Consider the following 23,906-nt stretch of genomic DNA (forward strand, 5'->3'; position numbering starts at 1 on the left):
CCCCTGGAATGATGTAAACAATGGACTCCACTGAGGCCATGCCCTTCCCAGTAGATCACACCCCTTTTCGGCCGTGCATGCCTTCGTTGTGCGGTGAAGGCTATTTACTGCAACGGGTGTCAACGACTTCAGTGCCGACACTACTTAGAGCATGTCAAAAGTTAAAAATAGAGGGGAAATTTCCATCTCTTCCAGATATCTACTATATTATTTGCAACTAAATGAACTAGATAATTTAGTGATGATGACTGAATAATTAATTGTGTCTTTCTCTAATTTTTCTTTACATATATTACCACTACTGCAGTAGTAATTGCAGTATTACCATATTATACCATTTAAATATCTTGTACATTAATGCACAACAATGTCAACAAACTAGGGAAAACTTTATTAACAACTTTTCCTTTGTGTAAGACATTTTTAGTTTTACAGTTACCACTGTTAAAAGGCAAAATATTATATGCCATAGTTTCCCAAACTCTGCCATTACCATCCAGATTTTAAGGATATCAATGCCTGAGTCCAGATGTTAAATCAAATTGACTAAGGTACAGTACTAATTAAATCATCTATCCTTAAAACCTGGACTGAAATGTCAGAGTTTGGGAACCTCTGTTATGTGCAGTAGTGGCAGAATGGCATAGATGAAAGCTGATTATGCAGTTTTGGCAAAAACCAAATTGTCTTCTCACTGCAGAACTCCCCTGAGAGAGATCCAAAGAATCCCTCTCTGTCTACCAGATGGCTCATGCGCAGGGCGACGCCCCTGCATGTGCAGAAGGCCTCCCAGGTCATGAACCTGGAAGTCCTCACATCGCCAAGGACAGTTCTTATCAGATAGATCCTGTGTAAAGCATGTACTGTTTATGAAAAGCGATCAATTATGATAGAATCACATCATGGGGGTCATTCCGAGTTGTTCGCTCGTTGCCGATTTTCGCAACGGAGCGATTAAGGTAAAAATGCGCATGCGCATGGTACGCAGTGCGCATGCGCTAAGTATTTTAGCTCAAAACTTAGTAGATTTACTCACGTCCGAACAAAGAATTTCCATCGTTGAAGTGATCGGAGTGTGATTGACAGGAAGTCGGTGTTTCTGGGCGGAAACTGACCATTTTCTGGGAGTGTGCGGAAAAACGCAGGCGTGCCAGGATAAAATGCGGGAGTGTCTGGAGAAACGGGGGAGTGGCTGGCCGAACGCAGGGCGTGTTTGTGACATCAAAACAGGAACGAAACGGGCTGAGCTGATCGCAGTGTAGGAGTAAGTCTCGAGCTACTCAGAAACTGCTAAGAATTTTCTATTCGCAATTCTGCTAATCTTTCGTTCGCAATTCTGCAAAGCTAAGATACACTCCCAGAGGACGGCGGCCTAGCATGTGCAATGCTGCTAAAATCTGCTAGCGAGCGAACAACTCGGAATGACCCCCCATATTGGCCCAGTCCCCTCTCCACAGACAAGCGATTCCTGGTTATATTTTCCACATCTTGCCCACTTCACTAGGAAGGTGGCAAGATGTGTGAAGGCCAACAGGAGAGATGGTAAGAATGTTGCACCTCCCCTATCCATCTGCTTGAGAAAATAGCCATCATCAATACCATTGTAGACCTGACCAGGCCTATCCTTCATACCGATGGGTCTATTTACTAACCCTTGGAAAGAGATAAAGAGAAAAGCGGAAAAGTACCAGCCATTCAGCTACTATATGTCATTTTTCAAACACAGCTTGTAACATTGCACTTAGCAGCCGATTGGCTGGTACTTTCTCTCCACTTTATCTCTCTCCAAGACCTAGTAAATGGATCCCTATATGAAATCAGACAGTCTATGCACATGCTCATCTCTGAGTAGCCTAAAATGGCAGTTACACACCTACTATATGCCCACAATACGTACACTTAACCCATGTGTCAATGCCCTGTTGCCATCCAGTTACACCCAATAAGCCACTAGCAGGAAATGTGGCTGAGATGGGTATGACTCACCCATATATGCTTAAAGGTGCGCATGCAGGTTCTGATGACTGCACAGTTGCTAAAAATCGCAAAATCTGTTCACACAGCTCACATGTATGCAACTCTGAATCAGGCCCAGTAGCAGTATATTAGTAAGAGGAATAAAAGAACTGACTATAACATTATTGTAAGATACTTCTGAATAGTCTGCAATTTCATCTACAACCCATGATACAGCCAAGGCTCACCTATCCTACGTGCAATTGCCTCATTGCAACCCAGCTACACCTACTAAGTGAAGATGCTGCTGAGATGTGGGGGACTCTGAATCCCCATCATTGCTTAAAGTCACATATACAGGCTCCAATATATGTACAGTTGATACAGACTTACCTGCTGCAACTCTGAATAGTGCCCAGTATCTGTAAATAGAAGAGTTGACCATAGTTTTATTGTAAAGCAGATGAGGGGAAAAAGACAAGGGTAATTTGGCTTTACAAGCACAGAATGAGATATGAGAAATAGACTTAGGGGTATATTTACTAAAGTGTGGGTTTTTAGAAGTGGAATGTTGCTCATAGCAACCATTCAGATTCTACTTATCATTTATCTAGCACCTTCTAGAAGATAATAGCTGGAATGTGGTTGGTTGCTATGCACAGTTTAGTAAATATACCCCTTACTGTCCAAATTTGCCACATACATCACTGGCCAAATTGCACTCGGTACTAAGGGCCTGATTTAGAGTTGGATACAATGTTGAATGCATGGAGCACTTTTTTGCCAATGTGCATGCATCTAAGTTGCACTGTGCATGTGCTGTAATGGTCTTGCAATGGCGATCGCAGTGAGGATTTATTTACAAAGTGATTGACAGTCAGAGAGAGTTAGTGGGAGGTACCTGGGGAATGAGTGGCAACTAAAACACAGGGGTGTTGAGAATGCTTCAGGGGGCTGTCACAGCTTGCGTCTTCCATCTCGTCTGCAGTAAACATGGCTTCAGCATCTTACTTCTGACTGCCATGCTGGGCTACAATAGGGTTACATATAAGGTTGATGATAGACTGATGTGTGTCCAATGGTTGCCACTTCATACCCAAGCTCCACGTCTGAGATGCCTCCAGTGGGCACCTTAATACAAATTCCGACATCAACAACATTTACATATTGTCACACAGCAGCTGCATACTGAATCGCATCTGCGAAGGCATTTGCATACATCCCTGAATTAGGCCCTAAGTATGAGATTCCAGGTCTCTTCTGTATCATAAGAGCATAAATAGGGTCAGAAGATGACAGCACAAAGATGAAACAAAAGAGGATGACACAAGAGAAGGTGACTCAAAAGTTGTAATTTTCCCCAAAAATCCGGTAAAATCAATTTTGGCCTTTGCAGTTGCTGCAGACACCACAATATCGGGCCAATTGCCTGATCTTTTTCTGTGGTATAGCAGCGTGTGTGGCCGGGATGCGGTCAAGATCCCACTGGACGGAATCCCGGTGGTCGGAATACCGACACCGGAATCCCGACCGGCACAATCCCGACATATTCTCCCTCTGTGGGTGTCCACGACACCCATAGAGGGTGAATAAATTAGTGGCGAGCGCAGCGAGCCTGCAAAGGGCTGCGTTGCGCTCGCCCCCCTGTCGGGATTGTGGTGGTCGGGATTCCGGTGTCGGGATTCCAACCGCCGGGATCCCGTCCGGCGGGATTTCGTACTGATCCCATGTGGCAAGCAATATGAGTAACTAATTGTATGCTTCTAGCAAGCAAACAATGTCTGATAACACAATTGATGTCATACAGTACTGTCTGTATATGCTACAAGATGCCTTTTCACACTGGATCAATTTTAGGTCATCAAACAATAAGAATTAACAGAAAATGTTATAACAGTAGTGAAGGAATATTTCTTCCCACATTATGTCTGACCACTGGTCTTTGGGACAAAGAGCTCAGTGTTAGAAGTTAGAACTGTAGGCCTGAGTGGAAATGAAAACACATGATTATAAGCGCCAATGGAGAGGGTGGTGAATACTTAAGTCAAGCCAGCTGCCTTGTCACACAATGTAAAAATATCAATCATGACTTATTTCTCTCCACTGTTAGACACATTCCTTTTAATCAGACTAAACACGAACATGTCTGCTCCCCCATAGTTGCAGAGACTTGTGAATGGAAATGAATGCTATAAATCAATACATCTTTAGGACCCTTAGTGAGAGCAGAGGTGGGGGGAACCACATAAATGGTGCCTGGAAAATACATCATGTTTTATGGCACTGTGTTGCAAAACTCCTTGCCTTAATTCCTTATGCGCAGTTGAAGGCATCCCTGACGGACTAATGTACATAAATCTGCGAAAACAGAAGTTTACTATAAAACTTTGACTTTGTTAAAGGAGGAAAGCAATAAATCTATCTCTACAAATATATATAGCCATAACATTCATTTGCTAATGATATTCTGTGCAGTATTCAGATAAAAAAATATTGAGTTAAATAAAGTGAACTTATACAGTATGTCATCCTTAGGTTCAGTTATGTGGCGAGGAACAGGATTCGCTTCTGTTTGTCCATGTGTTTTATGACTGGAAGCCACAAGCATTGGTTTTGCCTATTACATTGACCATAAATAATTTGATTTGGTACTAAACCACCAACACAGGGAACTGCAAATAAGGCTTTGAGGCACACCAGGGTGCCACTGTATGCAGTTTGAGAACCACTGCACTAAACTATTCCATAATCCTTCAATCGCAGAAATCAACAGCATCAAGTTTTGCACAATTAGTTATGTGCTAGAACCCTGCTTTTGCTCTAGCACTCTAGCAAGATACAAACAGAATAATCAATGGATGATGTGGCTTTTCTCTCAGAGAAATCCTGAAACAAATATTCTGCTAAACAAGCCATAACCCAGACATTGGGCCTAATTCAGACCTGATCGCTGCTGTGCGTGTTCGCACAGCAGCCGATCAGGTCTGAACTGCGCAGTGCATCTGCGCATGCCAGACAGCCGATGGCCATCTCAGACCTGCAATCGCCTCTGCCTGATTGACAGGCAGAGGCGGTTGCTGGGCGGGAGAGGGTGGACCGGCGGCATTTGGCCGACATTTTTGGGGCGCAGTCTGGGCAATGAAGGCATGCCCAGACCGTGCGGGGGTTGGCCGTGGTGGCTGCATGATGTCACATGTAGCTGCTGCGACCTGGACAGCATCTAGTAGCTCCCTGCCAGCATGCAGGAGCTGCGCTGGTAGCCAGCTACTCGTAAAGTACAAAGGCTTCGCCGCCGTGCAGGGCGGACTAGCCACATGCTGGGCGCCCCCCGCATGTCAGAGTATATGATCGTAGTCGTGCAAAATTTTGCCCGGCTACGATCAACTCTAAATTAGGCCCATTGGGCCAAATTCAGACCTGTTCGCATGCTAGGGTTTTTTTTGCAGTCCTGCTTTCACATAGTTGCTGGTCTACACTGCTCATGCGTATGCACTACAATGCGCAGGTGCGTCGCATGGGTACAAAGCGGATAGCCGCACAACCATGGGTTTGTGCATAGAACCCACTTGCATGGGCATTCGCAAGGAAATTGAAAGGAGGAAGCTGTTTGTGGGTGTCAACTGCCCATTTTCTGGGAGTGGTTGGAAAAACGCAGGCGTGTCCATGCGTTTGCAGGGAGGGTTCCTGATGTCAATTCCGGTCCCGGACAGGCTGAAGTGTTCGCAGCGGCTGAGTAAGTCCTGGGCTACTCAGAGACTGCACAAAATCTGTTTGTACAGCTCTGCTACACATGTGTTTGCACACTTGCAAAGTGAAAATACACTCCCCTATGGGTGGCGACTATACGAATGCAGGACTGCAAAAATAACCCTAGCGAGCAAACAGGTCTGAATTAGGCCCATTGTTCTGCCTCAGGAGGAAATATAGAATGTCTCTGTATAAGATAAATAATGATGGTTTACTAAAGCAGTAACTGATACTTAGAACACCATAGAAACCTCAAAGAATTTTGAAACTTTGCTGTATATACTGTAGAATATATCTGGCAATTATTCATATAATACCAAATTTAAGAAACAAATTTCAGAGATTAACTGATGCTAATTATTATTATTATTATTATTATTATTATTATTATCCTTTATTTATATGGCACCACAAGGGTTCCACAGCGCCCAATTACAGAGTACATATGCACATAATCAAAACAGGAAAACAGTGAGTTACATTTGAAGACAATATAGGACAAGTACAGGGTAACTAAGCATAACTACATCAGTAGACGACACTGAGATAAGTATCAAGGTGGCTCAAAACTGCAGGATCTGGGCAGTTAAGGGTTATTAAAGTAAGAAATATTTGGGGCACATCCCTATTTTCAGGGGGATACCAGCAGATATTATCCAAATGTACCATGAAGGCACCAGATCAGATATCTCTTTATCTGCCATAGTCCATTGATTTTAAACGACAGCCGCAGCCCCCATAGGTTTCTGTGAGGGCTGCAAAGCTGTCAGATTTGCATTCCTGAGCTTTGTACTGGAGCTTACGCCACCTGAGGATGCAGTTAGCCTCTGTAGCTTACCAGTTTCATTTTGGAACCCTGTCCAGCAATGGCCGTCTCACATGTGTAGTCAGCAGGCCACGCATGTGCAATAGTGAGCAAGAGTCCCACAAATATCGGAACTGAAACCAAATAATGGATAACAATGTCCCCAAAACATATGGGAAAGCTGACTGCTGACGGATGAGTTAATCAGTGTGATAAGGGAAGCAGAGGAATATCACATATTAATAGAGGAAATCAGGAGAGAGAGGGCATTTTAATAGATACTAACAGGTTGAAATTAGAGTGACTCCAAGACTGAGGAAGTGAAGTGTTGTGACTTGCTAATATTGAGTCATTTGTAAAAGGAAGCAGGAGTTTGCACACATAGCCATTTAAGTTTGCTTGCTTTGCAGACGTTGCCTTAATTATTCCAACCCCAAACCAACACCCACCACATGAGCAGAAGGAATTAAGTCACCATATGACTATGAATTCAGCAAAACTACATTTCAAAATACTGCACAGTGCTAAGTTTCAACAAAAGCAGAAGTCAAAGATTGCTTCACCTGAACCTCACAAGAATGCAAAAGCAGCTTGTTCCATCATATACTTTGATTTAGCCACAATTTCACTTTCTGCACAAGTAGCCTTCACTCAATCCCTACTGTAGGGAGCCATCAAATGCTTAATATGACTGATAACATACTGTAGGACCACAGCGGTTGGGCTGTTGGCCCCCACCTAGGCAGTTGTTGATTATGGGCTGGCAGTTGGCCCCTATCTAATCCTTGAGTTGACTGCAGTGATAAGCTCTGTCAGTTGGTCCCAATGTAAGCCTTAAATTGTTGGTGATGGACTGCAGTTGGCCCCATCTAAGGATGGGTACACACTTGCACAATATCATACTGATTTGTCTGATCCGGATGAATCAGACCGACAAATCGGCCGTGTCGTGTGGTTTGTCCGGACGATTGCGTGCTGCATGGCAAATTATACGACCTTGCATGCAATGCAGTGATTATTAATAAGGGACGGAAGAGTGATCGTTCCGAAGCTCATAAGTATCTGCCTAGTGTTTACCGACAATCTCCCGATGCACAGGGCAAAGGGTAATCATCCTGAATATTGGCACAATTGCTGGTCACATTAGTGTGTACCCAGCCTTTAAGTTGTTGGTGATGGGCTGGTAGTTGTCCCCCATCTAGGCACTGAGTTGCTGGCAACCTGTGTTGTGGGTGACGGGCTGGCAGTTGGTCCCAATTTAAGCCTTGAGTTTTTGGCTATGGGCCGATGTCATGTATTGGATTATTTGTCAATATGATACTGTGTGTAGAGCCATTCATACTTCCCCACCATACCTTGTCCCTCCTTTCAATAAACAACTAAAGCTGACCCTGTTTCCCAGTCAGTATGTCTCTGTGCCTTTTATTGTGAATATATTTCTCCTTCATTCACCTGGAGTAGAAATATAAACTGACATCTGCTGATAGGAGGTTTAGTATGCATATTTTACATTTGGTTATACATGAATTCCAGATCCATTTTAATGCTTTCTGAAAGGAGAATAAGTACAGGATGCACCATAGTTTTTCTTTTCATTCTACATTTTAAAACACAATCCTGATTCATGTCAAATGTTTTATACAGCATCAAATGCAATGGTCCTTTTAATCTTTAATGTTAGACAGACATCAGCAAATGATAACCTGGCACGTGAATCTTTGTTCATTTTTAAAATCTTTTTCAGGATTAGATGCCCCAAGTGAAGTTGATGTGAAAGATGTTACAGACACTTCTGCTTTAATAACATGGGTTAAGCCTATGGCTGAAATCGATGGTGTTTCTCTAACCTACGGAACGGGAAATGAACCCAGGACTACAGTAGAACTTTCTGAAGATGAAAACCAATATTCCATGAGCAACCTACGACCGGACACAGAGTATGAAGTGATCTTAATATCTCGACGTGGAGAAATGACAAGTAATCCAGTATCAGAGACCTTTACAACAGGTACAGTATTCAAGAAACAACTATTTTTTCTTCTTTCAGTTAGTAGAGATACATTGGATTAAACATCACATAAAAAGGAAATGAATACAAAAATAAATAACATACTAATAATATAAAGTCATACATTACTTAATTCTAAATTATTCACATTCACAGAGATACATGACAGACGGGTGTCATCTTAATGAACTTTATCAGGGAAATGTATATATTGATTTTCAGACTATCTATCTACTGTGTGTAGTAGTGTAAGCTTGATCAATATAACTCAAATATACTATAAGTTCTTAGTAGCCTCCTATGGTGTGATAAATAATATAATGATCAATATAATTAATAATATTATTTATCTCTATCTATCTATCTATCTATCTATCTATCTATCTATCTATCTATCTATCTATCTATCTATCTATCATATCCAGCTTTGTCTGGCAATTTAATTACAGTACAGTATATATATTATAAATTAATTAATTTCTTGTTAAATGTGGAACCAATAAAAAAAAGAATACTTATGCAATATATATTTTATTTATTTAACTTAATTTGTTCAGTAGCAACACAGAGCTGACACTTTCTTTATATATGTGCGTCAGTGGAGATTACACTCTAGCAGCAGGATGTAAAACCATGCCTTGTAGGTGTTTCCCCTTTTTAAAAAAAACATCTGAGATCGTCCGACATCCTGCATTTCATGGTCTGCATTACATCCCGCTGTAAGGGGCATATTGCGAATCGTACGTTACCACGTCCTTGCGTCTTTTGCCACTGCAGTGTCACGCAGGATGGCCCTTCCAAAAAACACTCCCCAAACAGCACATGACGCAAATAAAAATGAAAGAAAAAAGAGGTGCAAGATGGAATTGTCCTTGGGCCCTCCCACCCACCCTTATGTTGTATAAACAGGACATGCACACTTTAACCAACCCATCATTTCAGTGACAGGGTCTGCCACACGACTGTGACTGAAATGACGGGTTGGTTTGGACCCCCACCGAAAAAGAAGCAATTAATCTCTCCTTGCACAAACTGGCTCTACAGAGGCAAGATGTCCACCTCATCATCATCCTCCGATATATCACCGTGTACATCCCGCTCCTCACAGATTATCAATTCGTCCCCACTGGAATCCACCATCTCAGCTCCCTGTGTACTTTGTGGAGGCAATTGCTGCTGGTCAATGTCTCCACGGAGGAATTGATTATAATTCATTTTAATGAACATCATCTTCTCCACATTTTCTGGAAGTAACCTCGTACGCCGATTGCTGACAAGGTGAGCGGCGGCACTAAACACTCTTTCGGAGTACACACTTGTGGGAGGGCAACTTAGGTAGAATAAAGCCAGTTTGTGCAAGGGCCTCCAAATTGCCTCTTTTTCCTGCCAGTATAAGTACGGACTGTCTGACGTGCCTACTTGGATGCGGTCACTCATATAATCCTCCACCATTCTTTCAATGGTGACAGAATCATATGCAGTGACAGTAGACGACATGTCCGTAATCGTTGTCAGGTTCTTCAGTCCGGACCAGATGTCAGCATCAGCAGTCGCTCCAGACTGCCCTGCATCACCGCCAGCGGGTGGGCTCGGAATTCTGAGCCTTTTCCTCGCACCCCCAGTTGCGGGAGAATGTGAAGGAGGAGATGATGACAGGTCGCGTTCCGCTTGACTTGACAATTTTGTCACCAGCAGGTCTTTGAACCCCAGCAGACTTGTGTCTGCCGGAAAGAGAGATCCAAGGTAGGTTTTAAATCTAGGATCGAGCACGGTGGCCAAAATGTAGTGCTCTGATTTCAACAGATTGACCACCCGTGAATCCTTGTTAAGCGAATTAAGGGCTGCATCCACAAGTCCCACATGCCTAGCGGAATCGCTCCCTTTTAGCTCCTCCTTCAATGCCTCCAGCTTCTTCTGCAAAAGCCTGATGAGGGGAATGACCTGACTCAGGCTGGCAGTGTCTGAACTGACTTCACGTGTGGCAAGTTCAAAAGGTTGCAGAACCTTGCACAACGTTGAAATCATTCTCCACTGCGCTTGAGACAGGTACATTCCACCTCCTATATCGTGCTCAATTGTATAGGCTTGAATGGCCTTTTGCTGCTCCTCCAACCTCTGAAGCATATAGAGGGTTGAATTCCACCTCGTTACCACTTCTTGCTTCAGATGATGGCAGGGCAGGTTCAGGCGTTTTTGGTGGTGCTCCAGTTTTCTGTACGTGGTGCCTGTACGCCGAAAGTGTCCCGCAATTCTTCTGGCCACCGACAGCATCTCTTGCACGCCCCTGTCGTTTTTTAAAAAATTCTGCACCACCAAATTCAAGGTATGTGCAAAACATGGGACGTGCTGGAATTTGCACAGATTTAATGCACACACAATATTGCTGGCGTTGTCCGATGCCACAAATCCACAGGAGAGTCCAATTGGGGTAAGCCATTCCGCGATGATCTTCCTCAGTTGCCGTAAGAGGTTTTCAGCTGTGTGCGTATTCTGGAAACCGGTGATACAAAGCGTAGCCTGCCTAGGAAAGAGTTGGCGTTTGCGAGATGCTGCTACTGGTGCCGCCGCTGCTGTTCTTGCGGCGGGAGTCCATACATCTACCCAGTGGGCTGTCACAGTCATATAGTCCTGACCCTGCCCTGCTCCACTTGTCCACATGTCCATGGTTAAGTAGACATTGGGTACAGCTGCATTTTTTAGGACACTGGTGACTCTTTTTCTGAGGTCTGTGTACATTTTTGGTATCGCCTGCCTAGAGAAATGGAACCTAGATGGTATTTGGTACCGGGGACACAGTACCTCCAACAAGTCTCTAGTTGGCTCTGCAGTAATGATGGATACCGGAACCACGTTTCTCACCACCCAGGATGCCAAGGCCTCAGTTATCCGCTTTGCAGCAGGATGACTGCTGTGATATTTCATCTTCCTCGCAAAGGACTGTTGGACAGTCAATTGCTTGGTGGAAGTAGTAAAAGTGGTCTTACGAGTACGACTTCCCCTCTGGGATGACCATCGACTCCCAGCAGCAACAACAGCAGCGCCAGCAGCAGTAGGCGTTACACGCAAGGATGCATCGGAGGAATCCCAGGCAGGAGAGAACTCGTCAGAATTGCCAGTGACATGGCCTGCAGGACTATTGGCATTCCTGGGGAAGGAGGAAATTGACACTGAGGGAGTTGGTGGGGTGGTTTGCGTGAGCTTGGTTACAAGAGGAAGGGATTTACTGGTCAGTGGACTGCTTCCGCTGTCGCCCAAAGTTTTTGAACTTGTCACTGACTTATTATGAATGCGCTGCAGGTGACGTATAAGGGAGGATGTTCCGAGGTGGTTAACGTCCTTACCCCTACTTATTACAGCTTGACAAAGGCAACACACGGCTTGACAAATGTTGTCCGCATTTCTGGTGAAATACTTCCACACCGAAGAGCTGATTTTTTTGGTATTTTCACCAGGCATGTCAACGGCCCTATTCCTCCCACGGACAACAGGTGTCTCCCCGGGTGCCTGACTTAAACAAACCACCTCACCATCAGAATCCTCCTTGTCAATTTCCTCCCCAGCGCCAGCAACACCCATATCCTCTTCATCCTGGTGTACTTCAACACTGACATCTTCAATCTGACTATCAGGAACTGGACTGCGGGTGCTCCTTCCAGCACTTGCAGGGGGCGTGCAAATGGTGGAAGGCGCATGCTCTTCACGTCCAGTGTTGGGAAGGTCAGGCATCGCAACCGACACAATTGGACTCTCCTTGTGGATTTGGGATTTGGAAGAACGCACAGTTCTTTGCGGTGCTTTTGCCAGCTTGAGTCTTTTCATTTTTCTAGCGAGAGGCTGAGTGCTTCCATCCTCATGTGAAGCTGAACCACTAGCCATGAACATAGGCCAGGGCCTCAGCCGTACCTTGCCACTCCGTGTGGTAAATGGCATATTGGCAAGTTTACGCTTCTCCTCCGACAATTTTATTTTAGATTTTGGAGTCCTTTTTTTACTGATATTTGGTGTTTTGGATTTTACATGCTCTGTACTATGACATTGGGCATCGGCCTTGGCAGACGACGTTGCTGGCATTTCATCGTCTCGGCCATGACTAGTGGCAGCAGCTTCAGCACGAGGTGGAAGTGGATCTTGATCTTTCCCTAATTTTGGAACCTCAACATTTTTGTTCTCCATATTTTAATAGGCACAACTAAAAGACACAGAGGTAGCTACAGCCGTGGACTACCGTACTGTGTCTGCTGCTAATATAGACTGGATGATAATGAGATGAAATCAATATATATATATATATATATATATAATATCACTAGTACTGCAGCCGGACAGGTATATAATATATATTTATTATGTACTAATGACTGATGACGGACCTGCTGGACACTGTCAGCTCAGCAGCACCGCAGACTGCTACAGTAAGCTACTATAGTAGTATGTATCAAGAAGAAAGAAAAAAAAAAACCACGGGTAGGTGGTATACAATTATGGATGGACCAGCGACTGCCGACACAGAGGTAGCTACAGCCGTGGACTACCGTACTGTGTCTGCTGCTAATATAGACTGGATGATAATGAGATGAAATCAATATATATATATATATATATAATATCACACTAGTACTGCAGCCGGACAGGTATATAATATATATTTATTATGTACTAATGACTGATGACGGACCTGCTGGACACTGTCAGCTCAGCAGCACCGCAGACTGCTACAGTAAGCTACTATAGTAGTATGTATCAAGAAGAAAGAAAAAAAAAAAACCACGGGTAGGTGGTATACAATTATGGATGGACCAGCGACTGCCGACACAGAGTTAGCTACAGCCGTGGACTACCGTACTGTGTCTGCTGCTAATATAGACTGGATGATAATGAGATGAAATCAATATATATATATATATATATATAATATCACACTAGTACTGCAGCCGGACAGGTATATAATATATATTTATTATGTACTAATGACTGATGACGGACCTGCTGGACACTGTCAGCTCAGCAGCACCGCAGACAGCTACAGTAAGCTACTATAGTAGTATGTATCAAGAAGAAAGAAAAAAAAAAAACCACGGGTAGGTGGTATACAATTATAGATGGACCAGCGACTGCCGACACAGAGGTAGCTACAGCCGTGGACTACCGTACTGTGTCTGCTGCTAATATAGACTGGATGATAATGAGATGAAATCAATATATATATATATATAATATCACACTAGTACTGCAGCCGGACAGGTATATAATATATATTTATTATGTACTAATGACTGATGACGGACCTGCTGGACACTGTCAGCTCAGCAGCACTGCAGACTGCTACAGTAAGCTACTATAGTAGTATGTATAAAGAAGAAAGAAAAAAAACCACGGGTAGGTGGTATACAATTATGGATGGACCAGCGACTGCCGACACAGAGGTAGCTACAGCCGTGGACTACCGTACTGTGTCTGCTGCTAATATAGACTGGATGATAATGAGATGAAATCAATATATATATATATATAATATCACACTAGTACTGCAGCCGGACAGGTATATAATATATATTTATTATGTACTAATGACTGATGACGGACCTGCTGGACACTGTCAGCTCAGCAGCACCGCAGACTGCTACAGTAAGCTACTATAGTAGTATGTATCAAGAAGAAAGAAAAAAAAAAACCACGGGTAGGTGGTATACAATTATGGATGGACCAGCGACTGCCGACACAGAGGTAGCTACAGCCGTGGACTACCGTACTGTGTCTGCTGCTAATATAGACTGGATGATAATGAGATGAAATCAATATATATATATATATAATATCACTAGTACTGCAGCCAGACAGGTATATAATATATATTTATTATGTAATGACTGATGACGGACCTGCTGGACACTGTCAGCTCAGCAGCACCGCAGACTGCTACAGTAAGCTACTATAGTAGTTTGTATCAAGAAGAAAGAAAAAAAAAAAAACCACGGGTAGGTGGTATACAATATTATATATATATATTATATACAATTATATATATATATATATATATTATATATATTAAACTGGTGGTGATTATTATAAACTGGTGGTCAGGTCACTGGTCACACTATCAGCAACTTGCAAGTAGTACTCCTAAGCAGACAATCACAATATATATTATACTGGTGGTCAGTGTGGTCACAATGGCAGTGTGGCACTCTGGCAGCAAAAGTGTGCACTGTACGTTATATGTACTCCTGAGTCCTGCTCTCAGACTCTAACTGCTCCCCACTGTCAGTGTCTCCCCACAAGTCAGATATACATTATACAGTCACACTATCTATCTATCACTTCAGCAAGTAGTAGTACTCCTCCTAAAGTACTCCTCCTAATGCTCCCCAAAATTAGTACTGTGTCTCTCTCTACTCTAGTCTCACTCTCTATAAACGGAGAGGACGCCAGCCACGTCCTCTCCCTATCAATCTCAATGCACGTGTGAAAATGGCGGCGACGTGCGGCTCCTTATATAGAATCCGAGTCTCGCGATAGAATCCGAGCCTCGCGAGAATCCGACAGCGGGATGATGACGTTCGGGCGCGCTCGGGTTAACCGAGCAAGGCGGGAAGATCCGAGTCGCTCGGACCCGTGTAAAAAAACATGAAGTTCGGGCGGGTTCGGATTCCGAGGAACCGAACCCGCTCATCTCTAGTTCAAAGACCTGCTGGTGAGACACTTGTCAAGTCAAGCGGAACGTGACCCATCAACAGCTCTTCCTTCACATTCTCCCAAAACTGGGGCTGCGAGGAAAAGGCTAAGAATTCCGAGCCCACCCACTGGCGGTGATGCAGGGCAGTCTGGAGCGAGTGCTGACATCTGGTCCGGACTGAAGGACCTTCCAATGATTACTGACATGTCATTTTCTACTGTCACTGCATATGATTCTGTCACCATTGAAAGAATGGTGGAGGATTATATGAGTTACTGCATCCAATTAGGCACGTCAGACAGTCCGTACGTATACTGGCAGGAAAAAGAGGCAATTTGGAGGCACTTGCACAAACTTGCTTTATTTTACCTAAGTTGCCCTCCCGCCCTCCAGTGTGTACTCCGAAAGAGTGTTTAGTGCAGCCGGTCACCTTGTCAGCAATCGGCGTACAAGGTTACTTCCAGAAAATGTGGAGAAGATGATGTTCATCAAAATGAATTAGAATCAATTCCTCCGTGGAGACATTCACCAGCAATTGCCTCCAGAAAGTACACAGGGACCTGAGATGGTGGATTCCAGTGGGGACGAATTAATACTCTGTGAGGAGGATGTACACAGTGAAAGGGGTGAGGAATCGTATGATGAGGAGGAGGTGGACATCTTGCCTCTGTAGAGCCAGTTTGTGCAAGGAGAGATTGATTTCTTCTTTTTTGGTGGGGGCCCAAACCAACCAGTCATTTCAGCCACAGTCGTGTGGCAGACCCTGTGGCTGAAATGATGGGTTTGTTAAAGTGTGCATGTCCTGTTTATACAACATATGGATGGGTGGGAGGGCCCAAGGACAATTCCATCTTGCACCTCTTTTTTTTATTTATCTCTGCATCATGTGATGTTTGGGGCTAATTTTTTTAAGTGCCATCCTGTCTTACACTGCAGTGCCACTCCTAGATGGGCCAGGTGTTTGTGCCGCCCACTTGGGTCGCTTAGCTTAGTCATCCAGCGACCTCGGTGCAAATTTTAGGACTAAAAATAATATTGTGAGGTGTGAGGTGTTCAGAATAGACTGGAAATGAGTGGAAATTATGGTTATTGAGGTTAATAATACTATGGGATCAAAATAACCCCCAAATTCTATGATTTAAGCTGTTTTTGAGGGTGTTTTTTTTTTTTTAAACACCTGAATCCAAAACACACCCGAATCCGACAAAAAATTTTCAGGTAGGTTTTGCCAAAACGCATCCGAATCCAAAACACGGCCGCGGAACCGAATCCAAAACCAAAACACAAAACCCGAAAAATTTCCAGTGCACATCTCTACTTCAAATGTACGAGTTATAAAACAATAAACCAGAGGCGCTGGTTCCGACTTGGCCCCCTCCTCTCTAGCCTGCAGCACAGTAGCTCTGGGCACTAGGGTCACTAGGTGACCCTAGTGCTGTCCCAGATTCTAGTGTGCATGTGCAGGTCTCTGGGTGGTGAGTCAGACATTTTCCCAGTGATTTCCTTACTGTGCATATGCGAAGCACTAGGAAAAAGGTGCCAAACCATTTTCCTGCTGATATCTGCAGCGTTTTTGCTGCCGACACGGGACTCCAGAGGGCGAGTTATGAAAAAAATGGATGCAGGGTGTGTGGTGAGGGTCCCCCTGGACTCAGAGGGCTTGTGTGCTTTGCACACACTTCATCTATTATTAATATGCCAGTGCAATAAACTCATTGACTAACAGATAATAATATATTGTTAGAAATACTTAAAAGAAAATACCTATAAACTTGTAAACTACCCTAATTATCCTCACTGGAAGTAATGGTGCAATCTCACCATTCAATCCAAATGACACTGGGAGGTTAATCTGCATGTCATAAATTACATATAATTTCTCCTTTGTAATTGGTCTGGCTATTATATTACAAAACAAAAACATTCCATAAAAATTACGATTATGATGAATTAAAAAATGTTTAGAGAGGTTGTGCTTGGTACTACCAGGTATTATAACAATTTTCTTTTTCTCATACTTCCCACAAACTGGCTATTACTGTACATTTCCCATTGTGGAAACTAAAATAATTATAATATTTGTTAGTTCTAAATTATTCACAAGTGGAAATTGCAGTAAAATTTTAAAGTTTCCTTTGGCGTGTAGCATTAATGCATGCAAGACAAACCTCACATCTTCTGAAGCCCTCACTCTGTCGCAGAATGGTATTCTCCTGAAACAAAGACCTGCATTCTAAGTTCAAAGGAAATATTGGCTATTATTTATCACCTTCAGAAATGGAACAAAATGGGACATCACCGCCACACCCGCAAGACTTGTCTGGAGCTGCCAGGGATGTTTTGTTGATATTCTAATTGACATTTCATCACTGTGTCGACATGATGAATGTCAATGTGGTCAATATCGACATGCCAAGCATGTTGGCATTATTACCATTATGAATATTGACATAGTAAATGGAAACAAAACATACCTAACCTGCACAAACTTGGATTCTAGTCTCAACATTTAACTTTCCCTTTGCCATTTTAATTAATGTTGTAAGTTATTTTTGATAGAAAGTAGAGATGTTCAGTGCCGAGTATAATAGAAAGGCAAAACAATCGGTGACACATTTTGATTTTTGAATCAATGTAATTTAATTTATCTTTTTCTTCTTTTTTTTTTACAGATCTAGATACCCCCAAGAACCTGAGGAAAGTGTCCCATACTGACAACAGCATCACTCTTGACTGGAAAAACACCCTGGCCAACATTGACTATTACAGGATTAAGTTTGCACCACTCTCAGGAGGAGACCATGAAGAAATAACAGTACCCAGGAGTAACCAGGCTACCACCAAGGTTACTCTGACAGGTCAGTTTTTTGATGACTTATGCCATGTTCCAAAAGAAATGGTGATATATAAATACATATGATTATTGTTATTATTATTATTATTATTATTATTATTATTATTATTATTATGATGATTATTATTATTATTATTATTATTGCCATTTATTTCTATAGCACACACATATTCCGCAGCACTTTACAGAGAATATTTGGCCATTCACATCAGTCCCTGCCCCAGTGGAGCTTATAATCTATATTCTCTACCACATGTACACGCACACACATTCACGCAAGGGTTAATTTTGTTGGGATCCAAATAACCTAACAGTATTTATTTTTGGATTGTGGGAGGAAACCAGAGTACCCGAAGGAAACCCACGCAACTACGGTGAAAATATACAAAATCCACATAGTTAGGGCCACGGTGGGAATCGAACCCATGACCTCAGTGCTGTGAGGCAGTAATGCTAACCATTACAAAATCCGCACTGCCATGATGGATTTTTTACACGCTCCTCTTTTCCCAGGTTTGAGACCAGGAACAGAATATGGCATAGGACTGACAGCAGTGAAACAGGACAAAGAGAGTTCTCCTGCTACTATCAATGCTGCAACAGGTATGACATAAGCTATTAGACAATCATTTTGCTGAGGGAAACAGAAGTGAGTATTTACAATTATTTGGCTTATTTCAGACTTCGATTCACCCAAGGATTTGGAGATCACTAGTGCCACTGAAACTACTTTAAACCTGAAGTGGATAATACCTGTAGCTAAATTTGATAATTACCAACTCACCTACATTACTAGTGGTGGCATTGAGAATGAAGTCCGAGTCCCAGGAAATGCTGAGTCCTATGTATTAACTGGGCTTGAATCTGGTAAAGAATATAGCATTTCCCTTGTTGCAGAGAAAGGCAGACACAAGAGCAAACCAGCATCTGTGACTGGACGAACCGGTAAGCTTATCCAGCACAATCCAAAATATTTGTCTCTTAGGGGTCTATTTACTAAGCCTTGAAAGGAGATAAAGTCACTGGAGATAAAATACCAGCCAATCGGCTCCTAACTGTCATGTCACAGGCTGTGTTTGAAAAATGACAGGAGGTGATTGGATGTACTTTATCTCCAGACAAGGCTTAGTAAATAGACCCCTTAGTTCTTTTATCATATATAGGGGGAATTGCAACCAATCAGCTTCTAGCTATCACTGATCTACCATATTCTATTAGATGATAGGTAGATTTGTTGCTATGGGTAACGTCTTGTCTTCTTTAGAACGTTTAATACATTTCCACCATAGTAATACTGAATAAGGATTAGGGATTAATAGATATTCAAAAAATTAAGAGAAACGTTTTTCTAATTTTCTAACAGCCCTTTCGTGATCTACATGATCTACTTGTTATTTCAAACACAACATGTCTGTTCTTTCTTACAGCAAGAAAAAAGTAATCAATTTTATTGTTAGAGTTTTTTTTCAGCCTTTAACCATTTAATTTACCATGGATGTGTCATATTGGACTTCTTTCTGCAGACGAAGGATAATTTACCTCTCTTTTATCTAGTTTCAATCTTTTGACCTTTATTTTATATTTTGCAGATGCAGTTACAAACATTCTTTAAAGTACAATTACTAGCTGTGACATTTTACTCTCATAGCTTTTAAATAAATGTATGACGCAAGATGGTTTTGAGCAATTTAATTGCCTCCACTTCCTCCAAATAGCAACATAACTGGGGTTTCTGGGAGAACTTGCGCTTTCTCCAAAATTGTGAAGTCTTCTCGGAACCCTTTAAATGTCAATTAATTCAGGATTATCAAGGCATAAAAACCTGGTGGTGTCAAACCTATAGAGCTGCAGAATGAAAATAATGATGATCTCAGGGGAGAAACTTTAATGTTTTGCTAGCGATAGGGGAATATGTAAAAAAAAATTCCCATTTAATAATGTTGAAGACTGTGATTCCAATTGCATTATTTGTTTCCTTTTGTTATTAATGTTTTGCCACTGTGTACCTTGACCATTGTTCTTTCCTATAACTGAGTGATGTCTGAGTTTAAAGGGTGAATTCAATTAGGGGCAAATTATAGGCAATGGCCATGATGTGCCATTATGGTGGCATTAGAACATTGGTAATGGCAACCTAATACAGTATGATTTTCCCACTAATTCACACATATTAGTTTGAAACTCTATAGTGGTGCATATTAAAGTATGCGATTTAGGAGCTACTATAATTGCAGATGATGTTTGCACAACATTACTGGAATTGTGTCCACTGCCTGGTTCACTCCTAACTGAATCAACCCTAAGAGTTACAAGAGACAATTAATGCAGTACAAATTTATTCTTTAGTTCGTAATTCTTTTATTCTAATATTTAGCAAGTGGAAATAACTTGGTCAATGTATTAATATTTACTCACAAGCACTTTTACTATACAAACACAAACTTACTTTGTGAAGAACTTTCCTAGTACATATGGTACTAATAAGACCAGTGTGCTATAATCATTGAAATCAATATTACCAATATCAGTGTTAGTTGGTACTGTCTTCAATACCATATAGAGCTTTGACAACCATTGAAAATAATGAAATACTATGGCTAGAAAGAGTAGTCTGGAACTGTGACTGGAAGGAGTGGTCTGATGATTTCACCTCTTTCATCTGGTTTTGATGTATTCATCATGTGAGGCAAATACTGACAATCCAAACCAAATAGAGCTGATCTTCCATGCATGCTGGTTCCAGGAACATGCCCTAGGGTTCTAGTCCTAAGAGAGCCAATGGTTATGTGCAATAAAGTGGAAAAAATATTTAGATTTAAAGACAATTTTAACAAGTTTAAATGATGAAGCAATTCTTTGTTCCAGTGAAGACATTCTTACATTTGATTGTGGCATGAGGATCCCAGCTGAGCAGTATGAATACAATTCTGGTATTCATAATGCAACTGAATGTGTTCATAAAAGTGTAGGTTTATTTTTTCACAAAGTAATATAGTTCTTCCTTACTGTATGTGAGGCACAGAAACAGAGAAACTGGGAATAATAATTGACTTAACCTGGAGCAGATTCAATTTTTATTGACTTCTTTCACTGGAAACTTCCCTGTGTTTTCTAATGCATCCCAGTTTTTTTATGTACTTTTAAAAGTATAACATCATATAGCTTTGGGACATCACTTATTGCCTAAAATGATTTCAGTGAGACGTAAGCTTGGTGCACACCTGAACCATCCGGCCATCTTGTGATGGGCCGGTATGATGACACTGCATGATCCACCATATGATAGCACAATATATACATTGTTACAATATCAATGTTAGTAATCGCATCATAAGTCGCATTGACCCTTCTGATGAGTTGCACATCATATGGGAAGATGCAACCACACAATATACGAAACAATTGAGTGGAACTAAATATACACTATACTGTATGATGGTCGTTGCAATCCATCAAAGATCACAAGATTGCCCAATATATTGTATAGTGTGTACCCTGCTTTATATCATTACTACAGTGAGGGCCCTTATATCTGCTTTCCATGCTGTTTTGTCTTTGATGCTTAAAGATAAAACAAAATCTTAGGGCGGAATGTAATTATTAAAGGGGAAATCACTTACAAGGCAAATCAATGTCTTGTAAGTGATTGCCCCTTTAAAAAAAAGTCCAAGGAATTCTTAGGTATAGACCTCTGGGGCCTGGAAAAAAAGATTGTTGACTGTCTCCATCTACTCCTAACTGTCCATCTCTTGTGCTAGCTCTGAAATTTAATATATAATTGTTCTTCTGGGTATAATATATTGGTACTCAAGAGTCATCTCTGACTACAAAATTCATAAAGCATTCATCCAATATACTGATACTCTATTCATTGCTGTAATCTTTTTAGCTATTTTTCTGTTTTTATCAAGTTCTGTATTACATACTTTTCTTGTTTCAGTACTATATGCTGTTTGTTGTGTTTTTGATTTTAGGTAGCTGTGTTTTATGTTCATTTGCATTTGACAGGTTGCTGAAGTACAAACATAGTGATGCATTTGATGTATTGCTTGTATTGTTACTACATTATTTCTGTATTTGGTTTCAAGAGTCAAATCTACAGTAAATGCACAAAATACAGTTTTCTTCCAATTTAGGCTTTGACATCATCTTGATAACTCCAGTTTGATTTTGATTTTTTTGCAAAGAGAAAAAAAAAATTAAATGTAGGCCAAGTGAGAACAATTGTTTAATTGTCTACCCAAAATGCCTTAACTAACATTAGCATATTCTCATATTCAGAGGTGCCACGTGAGCTGGGTGACTTACAGGTGTCCCAAGTGAGCTGGGACTCCTTTAGACTCACATGGATAGCTCCAGACAGCAACTATGAGAAATTTGTGATTAAGGTTCAGGATGCTGAAGAAGAAGAAGAACCACAAAGCATTGTGGTTCCTGGAAAACTCCGGTCTTTGGAAGTGATGGATTTGATCCCGGCCACAAAATATCAAATCACGCTACATGGTGTGATTCACGGATCTACCACTAAGCCTCTCTCTGGTGAAGTTGTCACAGGTACCTATTGAGAAAATAATTAAAAAAAGGCTTGCCATCACGCTCCAAATGCTGCCCACCATTCTTTTTCACAACATCACATGACTTGCACCTCCACTGGCTTGTTCTTTTTCAGGCTCACAATAGTCATCATTCTGCTTCTGCTTGATAAATTCACTGTTTTGAAATTAAGGAATATTGCACCCTATATGCTGGAGCTTTTTTACTCAACTGAGCACATTGGAGTTACTCTTTGATGTTGGTTTATTCATTTAAAATTAAAATAAATACATTTCTTTAAAAAAAGTAAAGAAAAGCAAGATAATTGTAATATAGGTATTATGCATACAGGGCAGCCAGGAGATTTATTTGTCCCGGTACCCCTGTACTAGGGGGCTTGGCCAAGCATATAAAGAAGTGGCAACACTCCATTGGGAATATTGGGGCCTTACTAGTGGCTGCACCACCTTGGGGACTTGGTTGCTCCTCCTCTGTAGATAAGACCCTGTTCCTTTGTACCCGCCTCAATCCCACACTTTCAGTGCTCCTGTATAAGTTACATTTTATTAAACACTTTAGTATCACAATAAGTAATGGCAGATAACTGTTCACCATCATAGAGACATTAAAGTTTTAAATATTACCTCTATGTAATAGAAAAGATACAATATATTACAATGAAAAGCACATGATCTTAAAAGTAAGGGAAGGTTAGAGTACAGGAAAAATTAGCTATCGGTACAAAAACCAAATAAATATGGGGCAAGTGAATAGTTGTGTCAGACTGCAAATGCTTCTTAAATGGGATCACTGTTTAGAAGCCCATGGCATTATGCGCTAAATGAAAACCACACAAATTGTTAAAGAAGTCAAAAGATGCAGGCAAAGGCAAATGAGTATTAGCTTTCATGTGAAATATAATACCATAGCTTGTGCAACTATATGTTGGCATGGCAAATCATAGTAAAATTGTATAACCCCACATAATTTATACATACATACATACATACATACATACATACAGTCACACATACATGTATGGACACAACAGAAGGGTTTTTGAAGTTATTTTGCAGGATTATGAATCGAAGAGTGTAATAAAATATAGTCATATTACCAAACTAAAGTGTATGGTATTATTTTGTAACAGATTCCAGAACCTGGCTAGATAGAACTCATAATCCTGGCCTTTAAATCTATGCAAGATACCACATTCAATTCAGTTAGTTAGAAAAAAAAAGTATTTAATTCATATAAAAATTAAACAGAAAAAATAATCTAACAAAATACAGCAAATTATGTTATGAAAAAAATAATTTTTTCTGTTACC

At 41.4% G+C, this 23,906-nt stretch overlaps 1 protein-coding gene across 4 annotated transcripts in view; it reads left to right on the plus strand.

Moving 5' to 3' along the window:
* TNC (tenascin C) overlaps positions 1-23,906 on the plus strand; it is a 148,115-nt gene that overhangs the window by 70,267 nt on the left and 53,942 nt on the right. For 2 of the 4 annotated variants that reach the window (XM_063936913.1, XM_063936914.1), the window contains exons 7-11: positions 8,253-8,516; positions 17,862-18,047; positions 18,557-18,646; positions 18,725-18,988; positions 22,325-22,597. In XM_063936913.1, the coding sequence (XP_063792983.1) occupies positions 8,253-8,516; positions 17,862-18,047; positions 18,557-18,646; positions 18,725-18,988; positions 22,325-22,597 (1,077 nt within the window). The remainder of the gene's footprint in view (positions 1-8,252; positions 8,517-17,861; positions 18,048-18,556; positions 18,647-18,724; positions 18,989-22,324; positions 22,598-23,906) is intronic. The other 2 variants (XM_063936915.1, XM_063936916.1) reach the window with 1 other exon arrangement.

Source organism: Pseudophryne corroboree, chromosome 8 (genome assembly GCF_028390025.1).
Source record: "Pseudophryne corroboree isolate aPseCor3 chromosome 8, aPseCor3.hap2, whole genome shotgun sequence".
Lineage (NCBI taxonomy): Eukaryota > Metazoa > Chordata > Amphibia > Anura > Myobatrachidae > Pseudophryne > Pseudophryne corroboree.